Source organism: Lolium rigidum, chromosome 7 (genome assembly GCF_022539505.1).
Source record: "Lolium rigidum isolate FL_2022 chromosome 7, APGP_CSIRO_Lrig_0.1, whole genome shotgun sequence".
Taxonomy (NCBI): Eukaryota; Viridiplantae; Streptophyta; class Magnoliopsida; order Poales; family Poaceae; genus Lolium; species Lolium rigidum.
In genome coordinates this window covers 59,456,939-59,473,261 of record NC_061514.1, presented here as the reverse complement: position 1 = coordinate 59,473,261, position 16,323 = coordinate 59,456,939, and the positions used below count along the sequence as shown (strand labels likewise).

At 49.8% G+C, this 16,323-nt stretch overlaps 1 protein-coding gene across 1 annotated transcript; it reads right to left on the bottom strand.

The window, feature by feature from the left end:
• Positions 1-461: 461 nt before the first annotated feature.
• LOC124675550 (RNA-binding protein CP29B, chloroplastic-like) lies at positions 462-2,900 on the bottom strand. The gene is made up of 5 exons (XM_047211631.1): positions 2,531-2,900; positions 2,332-2,430; positions 1,577-1,852; positions 865-1,095; positions 462-756 (listed from the first exon to the last, which is right to left on the bottom strand). The coding sequence occupies exons 1-4, from the start codon at positions 2,852-2,854 to the stop codon at positions 940-942; spliced, it is 855 nt and encodes a 284-aa protein (XP_047067587.1). The 5' UTR covers positions 2,855-2,900; the 3' UTR covers positions 462-756; positions 865-939.
• Positions 2,901-16,323: the final 13,423 nt, after the last annotated feature.

Genomic DNA, 16,323 nt, shown 5'->3' with positions numbered 1-16,323 from the left:
AAAGACCAGAGATGAGAACTATCAGAGACTGACAGGGAAACCTATGGCAGAAATTACATTCAAAGGATGGGCCGTCTAACACGGCAGGTTTGTGACAAAGTAGAAGATAAACTTGTTAAGCTAGACTCGAGTTTCAGTAGGAACAAATATAGCACCTGTGCTTTCCATTCCCCAAATAAAATGCCTTTATAAGAATAAAGAATGTCTTAGCTGTCGCATTTGCAATGGGTGATCCAGACATTCAGTGGTTTTTTTATCTCTGGATTTCATTTTGATGGCCATGCCTTGATGAAGCATGGCATGGTCTGACAACGTTTGGTTGCCTGTTTCTGTTTCTTTTTTTCGCAAGACCTTGGGAACTGGTTCTTGGATTTAATAATCTAAATCAGGAGGGTTTCCCCTTTTAGACGGAAAAAAAAAAACTAAGAGACAAAATTAACTTGCAATTTGAGAACACCTCATTGCCTAAAGCTGATTGGCAAGGTAAGAAATATTATGGTGAACTGAGTCCAAAATTAGGAAACTACAAGTATCTCAGCAGGAGACAGCTCATGGTCACAATGAACTATAAATAAGTACAGACCATTACAATAAACACATCACTCCCTTTAAATATTGAAGCAAGATACTCAAGGACAATGTTTCACCTTAATTTGAGCTAATAAGCTTTGTTCCCATTTCCCTTACCAGCATTGAGGCAGAAAGCGATTTGCAGTCTTTCAGTCCTTGGTTACAATTACCACCTCTATTCTGTATCTACAAGAAAAAAAGGAACCATATCTGAATTTGTACCAAATAATATGACCAGGAGAAATGATAAATATGTTAGTCATGCAACAGGTAGCATAGAAAAAAAACTCCTACCTGTACAATGAGTTTCCGCAACTGCACTTTATCAATAAGGTTACTTCAACTTTCTCCCAGTACAGTACTATTAGACTATTCCTGTTTATCTTCAGCATCCTCCTCAACACTGTTGTCAATCACAGCACCCTCTGGCTGATCGCTAACCTTCACACCTTCAACTTCACCATCAGCCTTTACAACTTCCTTATCCTCCCGCCATCTCAGGAGAACAGGCCTTCCCATAAGTTCCTATCAAACAAAGAAATAGAAATTTAAACACCATAGTAGTAAATGTGCTTGTAGTCTAACATCTCTTCCATTTGATTTTCGAAGTACGGAAAAGGTAGGCCAGAAGACTGTCTTATCATCTAATTGTGCAGTAATTTTTTCATGTCATTCAAGCAAGCGACCTTGTAATGCATCTCATAAACAGATATCTGGCAAAGCATTTCGCCGCTACTCCAGAGAAATTTAAACCTAGAGTATACAACTTGAACAAATTCATAACAACAAGGGGAAAAATATACAGTCCAAGTGCAGAAGGATGCATGCTAATTCCTCATCAAAAAATAAATGAACTAAAGAAACCAGTACAGACTATAAATAACGGCAAATCTTTGCATCAAGCATGACAGGTTAAATATTACTGCAGAGTTAGTTAATGAATGATCAATCTCAATCCTTGGTGTGAACTGTAAAACTGATAGGTAAGTGTTTCTAAGATTATCACCTTTCCATCAAGTTCACTGAGAGCAGACTCAGCTTCCTCTTTCGTTCCAAAAGAAACAAAACCATACCCAGCTGACTTTTTATCGTCAAAGACTACATTAGCAGAAACTGGGTTATACTGTGAGAAGAACTCCTTCAGATTGTTAGACCTTGCTTTCCATGCAAGATTGGACACATAAAGCTTGTACTTTGCCACAATGGTGTCTGGAGATGGTGGTGGGGCAGGTTTTCTGAAGCTCTTCGAAAATTCCACCTTGATGATCCTTCCCATGAGGTCCTACAAAGGATTGGTGATGCAAAAACTAGCATAAGAACTTTATGGCCAAATTTTCAAATATCAGATATGGCTATTTCTGTTGGGAATACGGGTATGTTATTTTGGGGGAACCTCAAGATGTCAGTATTTTAATGATAAGCTCAATTGACCTAAGTTACACCAGATTGTCAAGTTGTGCTAAATTCAAGCATGAAGTAAGGTTGTAGAAAATTGTATCTCCTTGTGAAGACAAGCTTGTAATATTCACAGAGCTGCTGAAATTATGTAATCCATCCATATCTCATAAGAATAATCATCAAATGTGACAGTGCGCATGTATATTCCTGAAACTGTAAGTTTTGAACCATCTTTCACTTGACATGTCCAAACAACATTTGGCCGCATGTTTTGTTTAGTACTCCAGCATTTAGCCGCAGGTACTGATAGCATAGCATGGCACAAAACAAAACATGTTTAAGCAAACCGGTAAAGACACTCACGTGTTCGTTGAACTTCTCCACCGCGGCGGCCGCCTCTTCGGTTGTGGACATCGTGACGAACGCGAAGCCCCTCTTCCTCCCGTCCTTCAGCTTGATAACCTTGGCCAAACGAACACAGAAACTCGTGTCAGAAACGCGCGCGTCAGTACAGAAAATCCGTCAGAGCGCGACGAAATAGGGCTGGCATCGTCTCTCTCACCTCGACGTCCTTGACGACGCCGCACTCCGAGAAGAGCTTCTGGATTTCCGCCGCGGAGAAGGTCCACGGCATGTTGCCCACGAAGACCTTCCGCCGCGTCTTCCCCGGCTCCGCGTCCCCCTCCGCCGCCGCGGCCGTGGGCTCCGCGGCCTGCGCCTCCGGGGGCGACGAGGCCGCGACGGCGGCGGCCGGTAGGCGGAGGCGGAGGCGGAGGCCGGGGTAGGGGCGGCGTGGGGAGTGGAGGATCGTGGCGAAGTGGGAAATGCGGGGCGCCGGGAGCGCCGCGGCGGGGTGGGGGCTGCTGCGCGCGAGGGAGAGCGCCATTGGTGGTTCGCCGGAGGTTGCGACGCGGGCGGTTTCTGTCCTCCCGGGGTTTGGGATTGGGGAGTTGGAGGAGGCGGCGACACTGCTGTCCTGTTCCTGACTGAAAATTTCCGTCTGATTTTGGTAGCGGATAAGCGAGCGTGGCTGGCGGGATAAGGGAAGACGGCGATGGTTTATGGTCGCGGCCGCGCTTGCCACGGCCCACGGGTTACCTAGAGCTTCGATTTGGGCCTCCATTGAAGAAGGTTTCGGGCGTTACTAGACATTTAGTTGGGCCGGGATTCAAACGCTATTGGGCCACAACTAACCGGCTAGAAGCCGCACCGGAGGTGGCCCATCCTCTAGTTTTTTACTATGGTGGAAATTCTGAATGAAGAACCACTTGGTTATTACTAACTGAAAATCTCAACATGCAGATAAAAAAAAAACCTCAACATGCAATCCCTTGGATGGACAGCGTTGAGATCTTCAGCAACACCACCCACAACATGCATGAAGCATAATTAAGGGTAAGGCAGCACGCCTTAGGCCGAAGGTATGGAAACCCATCATAGGATCTAGGTTGACGATGAGCTAGGATGGAGAAGGCGCTGACATGCCATCTCCAAGGTTGCTCCTCCATGGGGGGGGGGGGGCATCAGAAGGAGGGAGAACGTGGACGTTGGGGCCGAAGTGACCACTGGCGGGAGAGACACAGACAGTCTCATGGCAGCCGAGGATCACCACTCTCAAATCTCATAGCGCTTTCATCGCCCTCGTCGTTTCCACGACAGTGGTCTCACCGCCCTGACGTAGGCAACCACTGAGCAACATGCTCTATGTTAGCTGACAAACACGCTAACAGGGAGCAAGCGCGCTCGAACTTGACAGGGTGGAAGGTAGGTCTCCTACTGAATCAGCTTCACCAGTATCAGAACAAGAAGGAGATATCACCCTTCGGTGTAACTAGGTATCAAGTTCAATTTCAACAATCCTATCATGATGTATGGAAGTACTTATTATGCAGGGGTTGATCTACCATTTCACCAAGCCTAATACTAGAAATTTGAATATCATATGTATACATAGCGCATTTTTTCAAGGGTTTTGTCTCATGGGGTAATACAGATGAAAATTTGTTAAATATTGTTTCATATTTGAGCAATTATGTATCTATTGTTGTAAGTGATGAAGCTTAAATGAAGATTCCGCGCCCATGATGCTAATCTTCTAGTAGTAGAAGTAGTCAGTTGTTTCTTCTTTGGAGTGTGTGTTTTTCCGTGTCGTGGCATATCTACTTTTAAGTGCTGAAGCTTAAAAAAAAGTCTTCTTAAACCTCTTAAGCTTATCGTAGGAGAACCATGAAGTTCTTTGAAGTGTGTTTGAGTCATTGTGTCTCAGCCTTTTAAGTGGTGAAACTTAAATAGAAGTTTCGCGCCGGTGGTACCAATCCTCTAGCAGAAATAGTTGGTGATTACTTCTTGAAAGAAGAGTTTTCTCAAAATTACCGTTGAAGATCTCTGAAGTTATTTGAACTATGCTTTTGAGCCATCGTGTATCAAACCTTTTTTTCGATATGGGAGCGTAGCCCTGGCCTCTGCATCAATAGATGCACACAGCCAAAAAGTGTATCAAACCTTTGAAGTGGTGAAGCTTACACGAGAATTTTGCACACGTGATACTAATCTTCAACTCCATCTGATCCATAATAAGTGTTGGAAGTTTAGTTTAAATTTGAGCAAATTAAACTAAACCTCCAAAAATTATTATGGATATGGGGAGTCACTACGGGGACGAACAGCTACACCGACGGCCCCGCACCGTCGGCACAACAACGTTCACCGTCGGCACAGTCTCTGCCGACGGTCACCGTCGGCGTCTCCCCGTCGGCACAGCAGGCGTCGGGGTCTGCGCGTGCACCGTCGGCACAGAAAGTCACCGTCGGCACAGCCGTACGCCGACGGCTGGACGGTGGCCGTCGGCCGCCTCATCGTCGGCACAGCCAACCAGCCGTCACGCCGGCGCCGTCAACGTCCCCAGCTGTGCCGACGGTGTAACCGTCGGCACAATTTTCCTTTTTTTTTTCCAGAACTGGCGGCAAAACGGTGGCTGTTCAAACTGGAAAAACCGCGCGAAACTGGGCCGGCTGTGTCGACGGTGTCACCATCGGCACAGGCCCTGCCATTTGGCGCAGCTATGGGCCTGTGCCGACGGTGACACCGTCGGCACAGCCGGCCCAGTTTTTTTCTGTTTTTTGCCAATTTGGCCTCATTTGCTCAGAAAAATCGCACAAAATGCACATATTATAGGATTGAATATGCAGTAACATATATAGCACCATATAGCACAAAGATATCACCGTATAGCACCAAATCTCACAAATATAGCATCAAATCTCACAAATAGCACAAATATAGCATACAAGACCATGGTACATACACCGGATCCACTACAAAGATGGAGCGTGTCATCATGTGCTAGTACAATGTAGAAACTATGGTGGTGCACCACCCGAGTGACGATCTAGCTACGGTGACGAGCTAGCTCCGAGTCGGTGAAGTGAGGCCGCCGTATCTCGACGGTGCTCGGGGAGGTAGAACCACGACGAGAGCCACCGGAACCGGAAAAATGCCGAGGTTCGGCGAAGCACCGGGAGAATGGCGACCGGGGTGCATCGGCGTACCACAAGGAGTGTCGTTCCCGGATTCTCCCAATCCCTACATGTTGGAGGGAGTTAGCAACTTAGCCATGTCACACCAAGTTAGCAACTTAGCCAAGTTAGCAACTTACCGGGGTCAACTGACGCTGACGCTTGTACATGATATAGAACTCCTCCTTGGACGGGAACACCGGCGTCGGCCCCGGATGAGGTGGCTCGGGAGTGGTTCCTCTCGCACTCCGGTCATCATGAACCGAGTGAAACTCGCAAGAAACGGGAGAGATAGCTCGGATTCAAACATGGGGACTTATGATGTTTTGCAACCATAGAGATTGAAACTTACCGCCATCCGGTTGCTCGTCCACCGGACATAGGCATCTTTCACAAGGTCATGCTCCTTAATCTTCTCGAGATACTCCTCGTAAGCTATCGCATAGGCCTCCTCGAGCTGAGTCTACAATTTCGGAAATAATGAGTCTCATCAACATAGCCATTCGAGAACAAGAGTCAAAACAGAGGATGAAAGTGTGGATGACTTACATCAACCTCTACCCGAGAACGGCATGTAGTCCGCGAGGAGGTAGCGTAGCTGCCGGAGGGGAGGGTAGCCTTGATCTGCGTGAAGTTCCTCTGAGGCTTGAAACCCCCCAGCAAGGCAGGCAGGACGTCCATGCGGCTGGCCGTACCCCGCCAGCATCATCGCCACCTCGTCGACCGGCTCGGTCATCGGGTCCTCCACCTCTGGATGGAGCTTGGCGTACTCCTCGCAGTATCTTTCCTTGCTCTCTTTGGCCTTGCCGTAGTACCTCTCAGGCGCGGGCCGAGGCTCGTTCGGACCGGGCGTCACCGGCTTCATGTGCGTCCACGCTTCCATCTCACCAACTTCCCTCCCGAGCTTCTTCCCCGCATCACAAAACAAATGTTATGCATATCATCGAAAATCAAAAAAATGCAGCTTGTTCCATTTTTATATGTACCGAACGCTCCCGATAGCGATCGGTGCTCGCTGCTCCCCGCACCTGTGTGTTCCCCGGTTCCCACGGTTGGCCTTGTTCCGGTCGCTCACGGCCTTGAAATCGGGGTTTTCGCCGACCCAATTCTTGACCAACTCCATGAAGGCGGCCCTCTTATTATTATCAGCCCAATGTGGTACAACCTGCAAAATCAAAACTCATTTGAAGAACAAACAATATAGTTGCAAGTTAGCCGCGGTACATAGAATCGCATTGACAATTACTTACCGACATGAATTGCTCTATCGTCATAGCCGGGCGAGTCCTCGCACAATCTCGAGCTTTGTGTACCTTACGCCCTGCTCAGCATAGAAGTGGCCGATGCACGTGATCCTCCGGTTGTACCACTGCTGCCGTGTCAACTTCCGACACATGCTACGGAGGATCACGTCCGCCCTCTCCTTATGCTCGGTCGCCACCCTATAATTGCGCCGCAATCAAGCATAACGAGAAAGTGTGAGAGGCATGAGTTATCACGGTGGGGTTATCAACTACATATGAACGAAACCCAAAGAGTATGCATTACGTACCCAAAACTTCTTGATCACGGCGTCGGCGGCGGAAGTAAAGCCGGGGTAAGGCGCTATCTCAAAGTCTTCCCAAGTGTAGGCTAGCTTGGACTCGCCCCCAAGGACCGGAGTGTACATCCCCGGCCGGTACTTCCTAATAGCAGCTCCAATCGGACTCCCCGGCACGCGGACATTCCCCGTGTATGTGAAATTGCTGCACAATTATCAAACATTAGAAAATGCTAAGTGTCATAACGAAAATGAAATCACCTTACTACTTACTCTATCTTTCCCGGGACAAGGAGCCACTTCTCATCCTCCGTAGCAGGTTCCTTACTCTCATCGGGAACCTGCGCTTCCCCACGAATCCGCAACTTCTTCGGAGCCATCTCCGTCGAAGCCTCCTCGTCCCTAGACTCCTCCTCCTCCTCCCTAGTGTCCTCCTCCTCCTCCCTAGTGTCCTCCTCCTCGTCCATAGACCGTGAAGCCACCGAGCCGAAGCGGAGGGAATGTCGGCTAGAAGGAGCCGTGCATCCCCCCTCGTCCTCCAGCTCGTCCTCCCCCTCGTCCTCCAGCTCGTCCTCCCCCTCGTCCTCCAGCTCGTCCTCCCCCTCGTCCTCCCCGCCCTCCGTCTGCGTCTTCGTAACGCCGGGTGGGTGTTGACTGCCAAAACCCACCGGCGGGCAGCGGCCTTGTCAACACCGTAGAGCCGGGAAGAGCCTAGAGCTGCGGCTGGCTGAGACCCCTCCGAGCGACGGCCCGCAATGCTCTTCTGGTCACACGCGGCGATGCGAAGTGCAAGGGCGTGCCACCGACCTATACCCGGTCGGGAAGGTGATGGGGATGCCTCGCTTAGTTTCTGCGCAGGGCATACATGTAAACATTAAATACGAGCCTCGATCGGCTCTCGGTTTATCTCGTGAATCGGCTCAAAGAGCCGATCCACCCATGATTCGTACGGGGTGCACGAATACTTGGTGGTCCTGCTTGATCAAGATGAAGCTAATGAGATCTACGACGATTTAGGGTTTTCACCGCATAATCGGATCATCCTACTCCAGGTTGGGCCTCGCGGCCACGCACGGTGCTCGTAAGCCGATCCTAAACAAGGCCTAAAAACCAACATGAAGTTGATCCTCGGAACATCCCGTTTAGGACTTGCGAACGCCACCCTACGTGCCACTGGATCCTCCCCCTTTGTAAGGCCTAACTATTGCGAGATATTAAACTAATCCTTGTAGAACAAGGAGCAATCGTAACGGATCAGATCTACTAAATAATGATCAAGCGGGGTGTCGCCCCCACACCCGAGATAGGCGTGAGGGCGGCTAGATATGCAAGGGTTGCACTACGTAAGCATGCTTAAACGAAGAACAATGCTAACCCTAACACATCTAATGATAACTACGTTGCTCGCCATCAAAAGCGCTTCGATACGAGCAACGCATGAACAACGTGGGGCTTGTGCTGCCTAGATCGCAAGATGCGATCTAGGCAGCATGTCGCTTAGCTGATAGAAACCCTCGAGACGAAGGAGTTGGCGATGCGCCGAGATTGGTTTGTTTTGGGGTTGAACGTGAGTTGTTGTTTATTCCATAAACCCTAGGTACATATTTATAGTCCAGCGGACTCTCTAATGCGGGCGTGCACCAAACCGTGCACGAGTAAGATTCTATCTCTAAACTAAGATACGATCTAATATGTTACAGATACACGGGCAATTAAGCCCAACTTGGTATAAAAGGCCGATCCACATACTTCTTCTATATATATTTCTTCACATCCATCTTCGATCGCGGCCCACCTCTGACTTGGTCAAATTCTGGTGATAACACATGCCCCCCTGGTTTTGGAAACGATATTTCCAAAATCATTACGTTTTTCTTTCGTCGGGTCATGTCATGGCAGAGCAGAACCATTGCAGCATTTTTCGTCGGGTCATGTCATGGCAGAGCAGAACCATTGCTCCGCACAATTTGACCGTTGTCTTTGGGTACCGCCTCCTCGAAAACTGCTGTGGCATTGAATTTTTCACCGTAGCCCCCTTTTATTTAACCGCTCTGAGTGATTCGCCATTTCACCATCCTGCTCTGTCCTGGCCATCGGTACCAAAAACCCCCAAAACTCCCACAGCCATGTCTTCCTCTTCTTCCTCTTCCTCGTCGGTCTTCCACGACTCCTCCTCCGAGCTTTCCTACGGGTCCTCTTCCTCCCGTGAGACGCCACCGGACATCCGCGCCCCGAAGCATGGGACCCGGAAGACCACGCCTCCTGCCGTCCGGTCCGAAGACGACCGGTCCCCGACCAGCGGGGACGAAGATCTTCGGTTCCTCGCCGTCGGGAACCGGAGTCGGAGAGCGAGGACGACCGGTTCCCCGGGACGGCTGCCCCACCTCCGAAGAAGAGGAAGAGGAAGACGACGGCGACGACGACGACTCCCTCGAGGGTTACCCGCCGGCGAAGCGCCTCCGCATGTGGTGGGACGACGACGGCAGCCGACGATGAAGACGAAGATGAAGCTCCCGTAGAGGGCTATGGGAGCAGCGACGAGGAACCCATCGGCGGTAGTGCCGATGAGAGTTCCGAAGACGACGACGAAGGAAGCAACGGCCCGTAGATTAAGATCTGCTAGTATAGGCCTAGCAGTAGTAGATTGGTCAATAGACCCTTCTTTTGTTCTTCCTTCCCGAGCAATCGGCTCTTTCTTTGTAAGAAATCCCCTTATCAATGAAGAAAATCCCTTAACTAACTTCACTCCCTTGCCGATTGTCGAATGGAGTTGTCGCACAGGGAGCCGATGGCAGGATATCGGCTCATCTTGCTGTCTGAGGCCAAGCTGTTGCATAAACTTATTTCACTAAAGTCGATATCAGCGTATCGGCTCTATTCTCTGAAGTCGATGCCCGTGCATCGGCTGTGATTTTTTATATATATATGTTTTTTTTTTTTTTTTTACTGGCCGATCCTGAAATCGGCCCCCACATCTTACTGTCCGATTCTGAAATCGGTCCCCCACATCTTACTGTCCATCATCCCACATGCTTGGGAAATATTTCTTGAGGTGTTGACCATTAACAGCCACGGGGAACTTTTCGCCGCTCAATTCCTCCAGCATGTATGCATTACCCTTCAAGGCCTGGACCACTTTGTACGGACCGTGCCAATTAGGAGACCACTTGCCATATGCCTTATCCCTGGTTCCCAATGGCAACACAGCTTCCCACACAAGATCACCAACTTGGAACTCTTTCGGCCTAACCTTTTTGTTGTAAGCACGAGCCACCCTGGCTTTGTTCTCCTTAATCTTCTCCAACGACCAAAGCCTGAGTTCTGTTGCGTCCTCAATAGTGTCGCTCATCAAAGCTGCATATTCTTCGATTCGTCGGATCATTCCGAAACGTGACGCGTCTTGATCCAGCCCGTAATTTCCCAAGGCAATACGGCCTCCTGTCCATAGACAAGCTGGTACAGCGAGGTCTTTATAGCTCCATGGCACGACATGCGGTAGGCCCATAATGCTTCTGATAACTTCTCGTGCCAATCCCGAGGATTCTCGTCAATTTTCCTCTTGATCAGCTTGATCAGGCTCTGATTGGATGCCTCGGCCTGTCCGTTAGCTTGAGCATAGTATGGGGATGATCGGATCAGTTTAATCCCTACGTCATCACAGAACTTCCTGAATTCTTTAGAAGTAAAGACCGAACCTCCATCGGTCGTGATGGTCTGGGGAATTCCAAACCTATGAATGACGTGTTCCTTCACAAACTTGATCACGTCCTCTGATGTCACCTTTTTCATAGGGACGGCTTCCACCCATTTGGTGAAGTAATCTGTGATAACCAAAATCCATTCATGTTTTTTACCTGATGCCGGATGGATTTTGCCGATCATATCCATGCCCCACCCCCGAAACGGCCAAGGCTTGATGATGGGGTTCATCGCTGATGCTTCGGCACCATCTGAATTTTTCCAAACATCCGACATGCTTGGCACCCTCTTGTAATAATTGAAGCAATCTTCAAGCATAGTGGGCCAATAAAACCCTGATCGCCTAATCAACCACTTCATCTTATGAGCCGACTGATGTGTTCCACAGGCGCCTTCATGCACCTCATGTAAGAGCCGATTGGACTCAGTCGGCCCTAGGCACTTGAGTAGCAACCCTTCCAATGTCCTGTAGAACATATCGTCTCCTATAAGGACATATTTCATGGCTCTGTATCTCACCCGTTTAGGTGCCCCCCGAGCCGAATCTTTCAAATAATCGAAGATCTCGGCTCTCCAATCATTCTGTTCCAGGAATTGTATCTGAACTTCCGCTCCGTCGGCTACATCTATGTAGCTCGACGCCATTTGTGCGAGATTGTTGGCATCGGTATTCCGGGACCTTGGGATCCAATTGAAGTTGATGTACCGGAACTCGTGTCATCAACTCACGGCATTCCACCCAATATGGGAACAGCGATTCACTTTCGCAATTATATTCCTCCGTGAGCTGGTTAATCACCAACTTTGAGTCTCCAAAGAGCTCTACAGCTTCAGCTCCAGCTTCCAATAACAATTCCATTCCCTTACGTATTGCCTCATATTCTGCTACGTTGTTGGTGCAAGGGGTAGATAATCTGATGGAGAAGGAGTATTCCGCCCCCCGAGGCGATACGAGCAGAATGCCGATGCCGCAACCATCGTCACAAACCGATCCATCGAAGAACATAGCCCATGCACGTATGGATAGTGCTGCTATATTGGTGCTGATCCGTTCAGCGATGAGATCGGCTAACGCTTGGCCCTTGATCGCCTTCGCCGGTCGGTACCGGAGATCAAATTCGACAGCCGCAAGCATCCATTTACCGAGTCGGCCTTTCAAAACAGGGGCCGACAACATATGTTTGACGACGTCCGATTTACGGATGACGATGATCTCTGCCGTCGGAAGGATGTGATGAAGCTTGGTGCGGGTGAAGAATAAGCGAGAGGCAAAGTTTCTCGACCTCGGGGTATCTTGTCTCCGCGTCCGAGCATCCTTCTGCCGAGGTAGAAAACGACTCTTTCAACGCCATCGTAAAGTTGCACCACCACCGAAGCGATGGACGTATCGGCTCATCGACGGGTAGATGTAGAATGGCCTGTCTTGCTCGGGGCGGAACTAGCACGGGCGGCGTTGTCGGATATCGCTTAATTTCATCAAACGCCTGTTGCTCGTTCCGCCCCCGGTGAAACTCGTCGTCGGACTTGGTCTTCACCAGCCGCCATGAACGGCTCGATTCGTCCTGACAGATTAGAGATGAACCGCCGGACGAAATTGATCTTGCCGATGAGGCGTTGAAGCTCTTTTTTCGTGGTCGGTGGCTGCATGGTACGCACCGCCTCCTGACTTTTCAGGCCGATCTCAATTCCCCGTTCATGAACCGGAAAACCTAGGAATTGACCGGCCGTCACGCCAAAGGCACACTTCTTCGGATTCATTCTCAGCCCGAATTTCCGAGTCCGGTCTAGGACGCGCCGTAGATCGTCCAAGTGCCCCTCCATGGATACCGATTTGACCACCACGTCGTCGATATAGATCTCCACCAACTTGCCGATCAGATCATGAAAAATATAATTCATGGCTCGCCTGGTACGTTGCGCCGGCATTCTTCAACCCAAAGGTCATGACCACGTACTCGAACAAGCCTACCGCCCCCGGTACCCCGAATGCGGTCTTGTGTATGTCTTCCGGAGCCATGAAAATCTGATTATAACCGGCGTTGCCATCCATGAAGCTCAACACCTTGTGGCCAGCAGCGGCGTTTATCAACGTTTCCGCCACGGGCATCGGATATTCGTCCTTTGGGGTAGCTCTGTTAAGATCTCGGAAATCGATGGCCACGCGCCATCGGCCGTCCTTCTTCTCCACCGGAACTATACTGGAGATCCATTCAGCATACCTGCATGGCTCCGATGAATCCGGCGGCCAACATTTTCTCAATCTCCTTCTTGACTTCTTCCGGAATCTCGGCCCTCATCCGACGTGCTCGTTGTTGGAACGGACGAAATCCTTTCTTCGGGGGAGGCGATGCTCAATGATGCTCCCGTCCAAACCAGGCATCTCTGTGTAATCCCATGCAAAGCAATCCGGGTATTCCTTCAACGGGGCTATCATCCGCCCCGAGCTGCGGATCTAACTTCTTGGCCGATAAAAGTAGGTCGAGGCTTATCCCCGGACCGATGTCAACTTCCTCTAGCTCATCAGCTGATGTGAACCCGTACCCTAGCTTCCCGTCACCTGTGAGGTCGACGCCGCATACTGGGAGAGCGGGCGATACGGATACAGCGGGCCGATTACTAGCGTCGGCTTCTACCTTGATCATCACCAGGATGTTTTGGCGGTGTCGGGGCCGATCACATGGAGCAGCCTTTCCCTTGTCTTTGCCACGAGAGCAGTTGCCCTCGCCTTGATCTTCATCAAGGGGGTGCCCCAGTTCTATCATGTTGATGTTGAACGGATGTCCTGGTCGGCACCTCCCGGGGTGAGTACCGTTAATCCTGTCAACGGCACGCGCCGGTGAATTATGCGCTCCTGGTGTCGCCGATGTGCGCGACAACGGCAGGCGGGGCTGGAGTGGCACTTTTCTTTGGTAGGTTCCGAGAGCCGGCTCTAACAAAGAGTGCCGATTCTTCATGACCTCCCCGATCATCCGAACGGCGACATGCTCCAAAGCATTCACCGAGGCTCTCGGAATGGAGACGCAACGAGTGAGCCACCATGCCACCAATCTCATGGCGTACGGCCCCGGTACGTTCTTCCGACGGGACGAGATAGGTCCACTTCATCGAGTGCGCCTTCCGGCGAGAACTCCTTCCGCCTGACGCCATGCGAACGGGTTCTGCGATATGAGCCGATGAGGTCGGCTTCGAGGGTAGCCTTGATCTCGTTGTATTGCTTCTTGAGGTCGTCAGGCAGATCCTCGTAGGTGACTGGCGTGCCGTCCGCCATCTCAGATGTAGATGGCGATGTGGTTGATGTAGACGATTGTCCCACCGGGCGTGCCGAAATGTGTTGATCGCCAAAACCCACCGGCGGGCAGCGGCCTTGTCAACACCGTAGAGCCGGGAAGAGCCTAGAGCCGCGGCTGGCTGAGACCCCTCCGAGCGACGGCCCGCAATGCTCTTCCGGTCACACGTGGCGATGCGAAGTGCAAGGGCGTGCCACCCGACCTATACCCGGTCGGGAAGGTGATGGGGATGCCTCGCTTAGTTTCCTGCAGGGCATACATGTAAACATTAAATACGAGCCTCGATCGGCTCTCGGGTTATCTCGTGAATCGGCTCAAAGAGCCGATCCACCCATGATTCGTAGGGGTGCACGAATACTTGGTGGTCCTGCTTGATCAAGATGAAGCTAATGAGATCTACGACGATTTACGGTTTTCACCGCATAATCGGATCATCCTACTCCAGGTTGGGCCTCGCGGCCACGCACGGTGCTCGTAAGCCGATCCTAAACAAGGCCTAAAAACCAACATGAAGTTGATCCTCGGAACATCCCGTTTAGGACTTGCGAACGCCACCCTACGTGCCACTGGATCCTCCCCCTTTGTAAGGCCTAACTATTGCGAGATATTAAACTAATCCTTGTAGAACAAGGAGCAATCGTAACGGATCAGATCTACTAAATAATGATCAAGCGGGGTGCCGCCCCCACACCCGAGATAGGCGTGAGGGCGGCTAGATATGCAAGGGTTGCACTACGTAAGCATGCTTAAACGAAGAACAATGCTAACCCTAACACATCTAATGATAACTACGTTGCTCGCCATCAAAAGCGCTTCAGTACGAGCAACGCATGAACAACGTGAGGCTTGTGCTGCCTAGATCGCAAGATGCGATCTAGGCAGCATGTCGCTTACCCGATAGAAACCCTCGAGACGAAGGAGTTGGCGATGCGCCGAGATTGGTTTGTTTTGGGGTTGAACGTGAGTTGTTGTTTATTCCATAAACCCTAGGTACATATTTATAGTCCAAGCGGACTCTCTAATGCGGGCGTGCACCAAACCGTGCACGAGTAAGATTCTATCTCTAAACTAAGATACGATCTAATATGTTACAGATACACGGGCAATTAAGCCCAACTTGGTATAAAAGGCCGATCCACATACTTCTTCTATATATATTTCTTCACATCCATCTTCGATCGCGGCCCACCTCTGACTTGGTCAAATTCTGGTGATAACAGTGGGAACAATGGGTCTTCCACTCCGTCTGGAAGCACCCGGCCCTGGCTTCCGCTGATGCATCTGATCAAGCAAGGAGCTCGATGATGCCTTCCGTCCGCTCATATTGGGCAATTACCTGCATAAGAAAAGAGAAAATAATTAATAAGCATGTTGAAAATTAATAAGCATAATGACAAATATAGGTACTAAGCATAATGAAAAATGTAGGTATTAAGCATAATGACAAATGTATGTATTGAGCATAATGATAATGTAGGTACTAAGCATAATGACAAATTTATGTATTAAGCATAATGATAATGTAGGTACTAAGCATAATGACAAATGTATGTATTAAGCATAATGATAATGTAGGTACTAAGCATAAAAGACCCTCACCATTCATCACCACTCTCATCTCTAGGCATTGGGTTCTCAGCCTCACTATCAAAATCAGTATCATATGAGTATTCATGGTCGGCATTGGGTTCCGGTTGAGTCTCGACAATGTTGTCTTTGTTCGCATGGCGCTTGGTGAGCATAGCTATGTCCTTCAGGTCCACCACGGTCTCACCACGCATTTGTACATCGTTGTGGAGATCCCGAAGACCTATGTCTATTTGAAGAGCCCCGAACTGCTCTTCCTCTTGATAGAAAATTCCCTCATATGTTACCGGGTCAATGTTGTTGTAATCGTCCTCGGAGGGGATGGGTAGCTTACCATGTGGCGATACCCGGAACACGACTTCCCAGCCCATGAGTTCCTCATTCGACATGGGTAGGACAAATAATAAACTTGCTTGGTTTGGTGAGCCACAACATAGACGTCGGATCCGCTCGTAGGTGGTTGTAGGCCTAACTTCAACTAAACCAATGGAGGGGGTGCTTCTCATTCCACCGTGTGGGTCAAACCGATGGCATTTGAACACAAAGAGCTTGAGTTCTATGTTTGCGTTGTTGAACGTCAACTCGTATACCTTTTGTAACCTTCCATAGTAATCAAGATCATCGGCTCCGCGGGTGTAGACCCCGGTATTTATTGTTTTTGCATTAGGCCGGTTCTTCCGGTGAAACTCCGTATGGAAGCGATACCCATTTACATCATACTTCTCAT

Bases quoted from the DNA above. Each gene is read 5' to 3' on its own strand.
- LOC124675550 (XM_047211631.1), bottom strand. From the start codon at position 2,854: ATGGCGCTCTCCCTCGCGCGCAGCAGCCCCCACCCCGCCGCGGCGCTC. The intron at 2,431-2,530 runs GTGAGAGAGACG...CGTTTGGCCAAG, and splicing joins GCGTCGTCAAGGACGTCGAG to GTTATCAAGCTGAAGGACGG. The intron at 1,096-1,576 runs GTGATAATCTTA...TTTGTTTGATAG, and splicing joins TCAGTGAACTTGATGGAAAG to GAACTTATGGGAAGGCCTGT.